Genomic DNA, 9,948 nt, shown 5'->3' on the forward strand with positions numbered 1-9,948 from the left:
AAATCAGGAAAGAATCAATAAAAAACCTGTAAGCTTTCTATTTTCTTTTTCCTTCTAAAGCGTAAGTTAATAAATTAGGAGAAAAAATAGGATGAAAATTGATTAATTTAATAATTAGCCTTAATTGTTAATTCTAACTCTTAATAGCTAATAATTTCCTATTGATGCCTGCAATTTTGCTCTCTCTTTTTTTCTTTTCTAATTTTGTACAATTCAATTTTCTTATGGGAATATAATTTTGCATAATAAAAAATTTGGTTGTTTTGTGATAAAGTAATAAAAACTCAAAAAGTACAGAACATATATTCCTCAAACAATTTGGAGGTCTCTGTCAATTTATACTTGACTAATTAGAACCGTTAATTAAGATTATCTTAAGTAGAGATTGTATGGTTGAGATTAAATATATTTACAAAGAAAGAAAATGTGACTCTTAGTGCTCTTGCCTAATCTTTGGATAATGGCAGAATTTATAAAAGGGATGCTACAACTCTTATTTTAAGATGTTTGTGGTGTTGGTACTTTCAATTTATTCTTTGTTAGGAGCGTCAAGCAAGTTTGTCCTACAAAATTAGCTATTTTATTCAAAAGTCTTACACTTTTAAATGAGGTTTACTAGTACTCAAAAACGTCTATATAAAAGTCTGTTATAGCTTAATTAAGATTTTAAGTTTACTGAAAGTTGCATTAAAATTCTTAAAATAGTAATTTACCATATGTAAAGGTTCTGCCTGACACGCTCTAAATTAATTCTAGATGCATATATATATATATTCATAATAATTTTATATTTCTAACATATTTTTATAGGCATCAGGTTTGAAGTATGAAAACATACAAGTTTATTCTAAGATATTTAACTATTAATATTTAACATACAAGTTTACTATTTGTTTTTTGTATTTTTTCATATTATACTAATTATCTCTTAATATTTAAACGTTACACTTTTTTATTTTTCTATTTTATAATCTTATATTAAAAACCCCTTCCGCTAGAATTTCTATTAGAGAATCGTTAATTAACTTTGGTTTTATACTATTTGCCTTCCGATCTTTTGTGTAATAAATCCCTTTGTGTTAAAAATTAATGCAATTAAAAAATTAAATTGATAAAATTATAATTTGATTCTCAAATTTCTTATTACAGTTAAAAGCCGTGTGTAATAAAGTTAATAATAAAAAATATCTATTTTATTTTAATAATTTATATTATATGAATTTTAATATTTTGATAAATATAAATATTTTAAAAATATATAAATTTTACTAGAATTTAATTATATTAGAAATTAAAATAATTAAAAAACTAATTAATTATTTTGATATAGATGTTAAAATTAATTTTACATAAAAATTAGATAAGGAGATTTTAGTATAATAATAAAATATAAAAATTAATTTATATATTACTCCAAAGATCAGAGGACAAATAGTATAAAGCCAAACTTAATTAGCGGTTGTTTAACAGAAATTCTGACAGAAAAAGTTTATAGTATAAAAATAAAAATAATATAATATTTAAATCTTAGAGAGTAACTAATATAATATAGAAAAATACTGGACAAATAATAATTACCCCTTAATAATATGAATGGACCAATAATCAAATTTTTAGACTTTTCAATTTTGAAAATTTTAACACTATTTTTAAAAATTATTTCAGTGAAAAAGTTAAATTATTAAATAAAGCTCGAAGGATAGCTTTATGTTTTTAAGAAATAGAAATAAAGCTCCAAGGATATTTTATATTTCTAAGGAATAGCTTTGGTAAAGAAGAATAAAGTAAGAAAATTAAAAAAGAAAAGATTTAACATAGATTAGAGCATATTGAATTTTTCCTTTTCAAATATTCCACAAAAAGTGTAAATTCTTTTATTGGATAATTAAACTGACTCATCTGATCAATTTCAGAAGAGTTGGCTCATTACCAAAAACTTTAAGAAAGTGAAACTTTTCTTTGAACAAAAAAAAAAGAACTACTGTTACTTAATTGGTGTAGTCACTAGTGATTGCTCGAATTATTTAATTAATTATTATAAATTTATTTATATAATGAATAATTACATTTATTATTATTCATATTTTAAATAATTTCTTTTAAAAGTATGAATGAATAACTAATCTTTTTTTTCATCCCATATATAACTCATACATCCCTTACATATACATTTTAATTCAAATAAAAATTAAAATCCAAATCTCACATCCACTCTTAGATTATAATAATTCTAATCGTATATTGCACAATCATTATTATTATTTTGATTATAAAATTAAATTAATAAAATATAATTTAATAAAAAATTATATTTGATATTAATCTATAATATTTTAAAATTAATAACAAATTAATTATATCTAAATATCTTTTTTAATTTTTAAAATTTTAAAATCTTATTAATACAATAATATTGTTTTCAAAATATTTATTTATTAATTTTAGTATTATATAAATTAATATTATCAATATAATTAATAATACTATTTATTACTGAATATAATATTAAAATATAATTAATATCTAATTTTTATTAAAATTAATATTTAATTAGAAATATAACTTATTAATCAATAAATTAATTAAAAAATTATAAAATTACACATAAAATTTAATTTAATGAGTCAAAAATAATTCATATATCAAAATAAAAAAATTATGTCAAAAATTAAACACATCAATGAGATTAGGACACGGAGAACAATTTTAAATTTTAAAAATTTATACATATAAATAGATACATAAACTCTTCCGTCCTTTTTTAATTGCAGGAAGATATACGATAAAATTCCGTACACCGCCATATTTTTTTTTATCAAAGCAAATTCCCTCATAGAAGATGCTTAGAAGGAGATTTTCTTATCACTGTTGTCAATTACTAATTGGTGTCAGAGACAACTATATTTTCTTATCACTGTTATCAATAATATTTTTCACCTACACAGAATATATATATATATATATATATATATATATATATATATAAAAGAATTTCTTAGAAATAAATACGCTAGAGATTGAATATTCCATTTTTTAATTGATTTTGTTGACTTAGAATAATCTCATTTTGCTGCTATCGGAGATTAAGACAGATCAGTTAATATTATATAGGAATTGAAAGGTAGGAATAATGAATTATATAATCAGCTTTTAGAATCAATAACTTTTTAATCATTCATATAAGAAAATTGAAATTTTTCTTATTAAATGATCATAATATCTTTTAAAAATTAAAATTTCTAATTAATAAAAAAATAATATTACTATTTTTGCTTAATAAGATACCAAAACAGATGATTTACGCCTTTCATACTAAAAATAATTACAAAAAAATCTTTTGATAATGCAATTTCCTATTTCTCAGTGATATTCCATGATGAAGATGATTGGCTATATATTCTCACCAAGCAATTCGATTTTTTGAGTTGTTATATTTTGGACCTAGGTACATTATTTTAAAAATATATATTAATACTATCTATATAATTGATATTACTATTTTTTTAAGATTAAAAATTTATTATATAATTAAAAATTAATTTATTATTAAATATAATATGAAAAAAATTAAAATATATTTTTTATAATTAAAATTATTATCTAATTAGAAAACTAATATATTAATTGATATAATATTAAAATATAATTAATATATTATTCTTTAGGATAGAATTAGTACCATTATCTGATTAGAAAAGTATTTATTATAATATAATATTAAAACATAAGTAATATTCTATTTGTTAAGATTAGATGTCGTATTTAATTAGAAATCTAATTAATTAATCAATAAATTAATAGAAAAATTATAAGAATTACGCATAAGGTTAAATTTTATGTGTAAAGAAAGTACATATATTAAAATAAAAATCATATATGTCAAATATTAAACACACATGTCAAAAAAATTTTAAGTCTCAAAAATAAATATATTATTTATATATTATATATTATATATAGATTAATAAAAAGGAATAAAGTCCAATTTGACCAATGACTTTATTGTTCGGAATTCAATATAGCAATTTCCTAAATTTATAGATATTATAGTCTAAATATTTATATATTTAGCTTAAATTAGTCATATTTTTTATAAAAATGAGAGAGTGTGTTACACTCTCTAGAAAGAAAGTGGATACAATAAAAAATAATTTTTTACATTAAATTATTGATATTTAAATAAAAAATAATAAAAAATAAATATTATTATTTTCAGTATTTCTACTAAATTTTTTCTCTTAATAATGGTGAATGAGATAGTTACGGTAGTGGTGGAAGTACCGAAAGCAGTAGAGATAAGAATAGTTTCAACAAAAATAATGGTGAACTTATTGTTTAATTATGTTAATTGTACTAAAACTATAAAATAGTTTTTAAATATTATTATAAATTTTTTAATTATTTTTTATTTTAAAAGAAGAGTGACTCTCATTTATTTTTTAAAATAGAATTAATTTAAGTCAAATATACAATAGTTTGAGCTAAAAAATCCACAAATTTAAGTCAAATATACAATAGTTTGAGCTAAAAAAATCCATAAATTTGAAAAAGAAAAATTAAATTAAACATATGTGACAAAGGTAGTAGCCAAATAAAACTTCATTCTGAATATAAACATTATAAGGATGAATAGCGAAAATCCAATTAACTTCACCCACCGAATGTACTCTTTCATCCTGCGCCAACGATACCAAAACGACGCCGTGGAAGATTTTTTAATAAGAGTAAGGAAGTTTCCTTAGGAAGGAGTTTAGAAGATTTAATCCAAGAACATGTTCATCAATCTTACACCAGGATAAAACCTATTGTTACAATCTGGTTATAGGAAAAAATTTGAACTCAAAAAAGTATTATTAGAAAGCTTTTTGATCATGCATCCGACTTGTCTGCTTATTTTAAGTCATTGGGTAGTGCCCTGGATGGAGCCCCCAACCAACGAAGTAATATGAGAAGAGGACTCCAATGTGCAAGTAAACTTGCAAATAAATGGAGCCTTGCTTTTCAGATATCGTTCCCATGTTGCTGTTGCAGCTGCAACTCACCAGTGAGTGCAATTTTTGAACTTGAAGTGGAGTGGACACACTCAGCATAGAATATGAGCAGATTGAAATATGCATGGTGATGAGGTAGACTTGCATGTGAAAACAGAGTTTTTGCACTTCAAACCAGAAGACAGAGAGCAGGGATTATGGCAATATACAAACAAACACGTTTTTTGTTGTATATAGGAAAATGAAAAACAGGCTCTTGTAGTAGCAGTCCCGAATAATACCATCAGGAGAAGACTCATCAGAATTGAGGTCAAATAAAATATCCGTGAAGTTGTAAATACATGCTGAAGCCAAAATGCAACAGAACTCCCCCCCTAACAGTATCAGTACAACTTATTCTTGCAAGATACATATCAGCATATTTAGTGACTGCAAAAAAGCTAAATAATTTGAACAAATTCTAGATGCAGACAGCCGTTAACGTTTATAAACACTCATTTAAATAAAGCATCAATTGAAAAGAAAAGACTAAACACTTCTAAGGCTGCAATACTTTCACAGACATCAGTGCTTGTCCTCCTTGGGGATGTCTTTCTGAGGAATCTTTGATTCCAGTTCCTTTGGTTTTGCCTTCTCTGATGCCCTGAATGAAATACATTAATCACATCTTTAGCATCCATAAGAAGCAAGTTGCAATAATAAGTTAGTTTAAAGAGCACCATATAGAATAAGCAGACAAGTCAGATGCATGATTGAAAGCTTTCTAATAATACTTTTGAGTTCAAACTTTCCTATAACCAGATCAAAACAATAGGTTTTACCCTGGTGAAACATTGATAAGCATGTCCTTGGATTTAGTCTTCAAAACTCCATGCTAGTGAAACTTTCTTACTCTTATTCAAACATGGCATTAACAGACATGTAAAACAGAGAAGGGATCACTGAATAACTTGTAACCGGCGCCATAAACAGTCATTTAGATGATTCAAAATGATTCCCCAAATTAGCCAGCTTATAAAAAATATTTAGCCTTCAAATCTATATCAAAAGACAGTTATTTAAATATAGTCAATAGTGAAACTTCTGAATGTCAACATATACTGCATTTGTCATCCAATTTAATGTTTAAATACATGACAGCCAAAACAATGGGCACAAATGTTTATTTCAATAATTCAATGACACATAAGGGCTTGTTTGGAACGAATAATATGCAAGAGTTCAACTAAATTTAATTCTTGCAAAATCATGTCAATTTTTTTGCATGATTTTCATTTCCTTCAGAATGCCTTTTGTTTTTTAACCTTACAAAGCGTTGATCTTTCCCTTTTCAAACAATTTTTTTATCCAATCAAAGTAACAGAACAGAAATATTTTGACAAAAATAACAATAACTATAAAGTATAATGGCACATAACCCAATTTCAACAATCAGACATGAATTGATGCAAAAATCAATTAATTGATAGAAAGTAAATAAAATAGAACATACTTAGAGGAAGCAGCAGTTTCTTCTTCAAGCCAATTACGTATATGCTTAACGTTGCGTCTGAAAATTGCAGCTGATTGCTTCACATCACTCCTCAGTAAAAGAACCACGGCGCTAACACCAGCCACCGTGATTATGAAATTGGTCAAACCCATCTCTGCTAACAGAAATTTTTTTTTTTTTTTAAAAGAGAGAAAACCCCTATATACCTTTTGTCTAAGAATCTATTTTGTGCTATGAAATTAATTTATCTGAGGGTTTATCAGAGGATTTCTTGGAGAAAGGAACAAGACAATTATCTGGATAAATTGCCCAGCTGGTACCCTTGGGACTGTATATCAATTTGATACCAAGACTTTAATTTGAATCAAAATGGTACCAAAAGTACAGAAAAGTATATCAATTTAGTCCAAATGTCCAATTTCTGACGACGGATGGTGACTTGTACTTTTATTAATTCTGTAATTTTAATAAACTAGTTCATAAAAAAAAATAGAATTTCTTGCACTTGTGCTACTGTTCACATCTAATTTCTAAGGAAATTCATTGTAATATCTAACTTTTATTAATATGAACTCTATTATTCTTTAGATACTCGAAATAAAAAATGATAAAGCAAGAGAAATAAGGAGCAGAAGGTGCATATAGTGACTTCAGGATGCTGACGATACATAGAAATGACAGATAATCTAATAATGTATTATTTCATACCTCAATAGCTTAATGGAAATCAAATGGTAAGGAGTTCTTGTTCTTGTATGCCTCCCTCAGTGGACACCAATAAATTGTAATGTCTTCTCCCGCTCTGAAATTAAAATATATATATAAATGCTTAGTTGGAAGCTTTATTGTAATGTCTTCTCCCACTCTAAAATTAAAATATATAAAATGCTTAGTTGGAAGAAAGCTGAGCAAAAACTAAATTCAAATTAATAAAATTTATTCATTGCCCAAGATAGAGAAGACCCTAATCAGAACACTAAGAATTTCTATCCTGAATAGTAAAGTTACTTGGCCTTGTTAGAGTTGTTAATAGCAACCAGAGGCTAGTCAGTTTGCAGTTGGTTCATTTATACAAGGAAGTGAATGGCTTAATGCTATTGGCATCCATTTCTTTCTCGATTTGAGTTGAATGCATTGAATTATTTGCATTCTTTATTTGGTAGGAAATCATATTTTAATTACTAATATAAAGTATTTGCAAGTGATCAAAAATTAGTATAAATGCTCTTAAGAAGTAGGCAAGCAAACACGATAATTTTGAAGACATGTTCTTGCTACACCAATGAAAGAAAATCAAGTGAAAATAAAACATCTAAGCCATATATAATACAACTTACATATCCAATAATGAAAAGTAGCACACAATCATAAAAGATAAAAGAAATTCCAACTAAGTAAATTTGTACCCAGCAAATTACATGATGTGGTCGAACTTAATTGTCATGCCAAAGAAATGCACACCTTTTAAGCATTTGTTTCTCTCTCTTTCTCTAGTTGAAATCATTACATAGACTACAACTAGTTACCACAAAATAACGTGAAGACAACGCAAACCAACTAAAGTTCTATGATGCAGAGCCTCTTGTTAACAATTGAAATCCACATATATACTCATAATTGAATCTTAGAAAACTCTAATTTTGCATGCAAAAAGAACATAACAAAAGGCGAAATTACAAACCTAAGCAAGAATTGAAAATTTCTCTGCTTTATACTTTTTTTTTTCATACATGGTTAGAAAGAGAGGTGGTTTGGAAATGTTAACAGAAGTGCTAGCTAGAATTTGCAATGCAGCTTCCTGAAAGCTGCTGTATTAACAATATGCTTAAGAGAACTAAAACAGAAGAACAAAGTGCCCATGACAATCATGGCCATCAGCTCGTCAGGATAATAATGCTTATGAGAACTAAATCTGACTCAGTAAATACAAAATTCAAGGAAAACAAGTAAGAATATAAGTAGAGGAAACCAAACTAAATAGGCACGAAAAGAAAAACAGAACCCATATATCTTTTCCCTTTGATCTAACAAACACTTTCTTCTTTCAATTTAATTGCAGCAAGCAGAACCCCAACAATAGAAGCAGAAAAAAATAGAAAGAAAATATCGAAAGTAACAGAAAATACCCGCATACTACCCGAACCAATTAAAACCCGTTTATATCAAATAACTATTAAATATATAAAACATTAAACTTCTGCCATTTTTTATTTTAATCTAATAATAAAATTACAAAAATAATTAATAGAAAACAATAAGCCCTCGCATCATCGAAATTAAAAAAAACAACAGTACCTGATGACCGGCAAGGGGGGAGGCGACTGCTGCGAAGTCGGAGGCGAGGGCGGGGGCGACGGCAGCGAGGGCGGTGGTGACGGCAGCAAGGAGGGTTTGCGAGGGTGGAGGCTTGAGAGTGTGGAGGCCGTGAAGGTGGGATGAAAATAGACTTGGGTTTCTAACATTCCATTGTGCTACTTTCTTTTTAGTTTAAAACTATGTAATTTTATTTAGTTTAATTAAAAGGCTTAAACTATGTGTTTGACCTCTGGCACTCATATACTTCTATTTTAACCAATTGCACACTCCAACTATTATTTATAACCGATTTCATCCGTGAAAGTACTTTGATTGTTGTATCTCATTTATTTTTTGCCAGCATGCAAAGGAGCGTGTTTTTAAACAATCAAAAGCACGTGAAGGCATTCAGTCATATGACCAGTTATCTAATATCGCATCATTTTTTTCTTCTCTGTTCATTATTAATATATGTTCATGTATTAACAAGAATGTTGTTCGTCTTGTCGATATATATAGTACATATATATAAAGAATATATGCTATATTTATAATGCATCTTTCTTTTGCTTTTATTTCAAGTGAATTTCATTTTGATGCTCATTATTATTGTTTTGTTATCAATCAGAAGGTGATGATAGACGGTAAGGTGTAAAGATGAATGCTGCTGATACGGGTGTGGCGAATACAAACAATAAGTGGTTTTATTCAGGTTACAGTCACAGTCCATTTCATATTAAATTGTATGTTACGGTAGACTAGCAGACCTCACCACCAAAATTAAATCAACACAAGTAATTGAATTATTAGTTTTCTTTCTCAAAATTCCTTTGCAATCTTTTTGAGCTTGCTTCAATAAGATTTGGACTTGAGGTCTCTAAATGACATTTGCAATTGTAACTAATAGATTATATCTACCTCTTAATCAAATGAAACCCTTGCATCCTAAATTCATTGTTATCACCTTTCCTTTCATTATAACAACAATCAAACACGAGAGAAAGAAAGAATTACTTCCAGTGAGAAGAGAAATTTGCAATTGCTTAGAAAATTGAGAATTTACAACTGATGAAAAAGAGAATAAATGAGAGACTACATCAGACAGAAGAATTGAGTAAATTAGGTTTAAATTTTTTTATTTTTAACTCTAATTAATCAAACTAACTCAAA

The 9,948-nt window shown here is 26.6% G+C and overlaps 1 protein-coding gene across 1 annotated transcript; it reads right to left on the minus strand.

Annotated features, from left to right (window-relative positions):
- Nucleotides 1-5,253: 5,253 nt before the first annotated feature.
- Nucleotides 5,254-9,029, minus strand: LOC8265011. Its single transcript, XM_002528009.4, has 4 exons — nt 8,779-9,029; nt 7,192-7,285; nt 6,484-6,637; nt 5,254-5,634 (listed from the first exon to the last, which is right to left on the minus strand). The coding sequence occupies exons 3-4, from the start codon at nt 6,633-6,635 to the stop codon at nt 5,556-5,558; spliced, it is 231 nt and encodes a 76-aa protein (XP_002528055.2). The 5' UTR covers nt 6,636-6,637; nt 7,192-7,285; nt 8,779-9,029; the 3' UTR covers nt 5,254-5,555.
- Between the last annotated feature and the right edge of the window lie 919 nt (nt 9,030-9,948).

Source organism: Ricinus communis, chromosome 5 (assembly GCF_019578655.1).
Source record: "Ricinus communis isolate WT05 ecotype wild-type chromosome 5, ASM1957865v1, whole genome shotgun sequence".
Taxonomy (NCBI): Eukaryota; Viridiplantae; Streptophyta; class Magnoliopsida; order Malpighiales; family Euphorbiaceae; genus Ricinus; species Ricinus communis.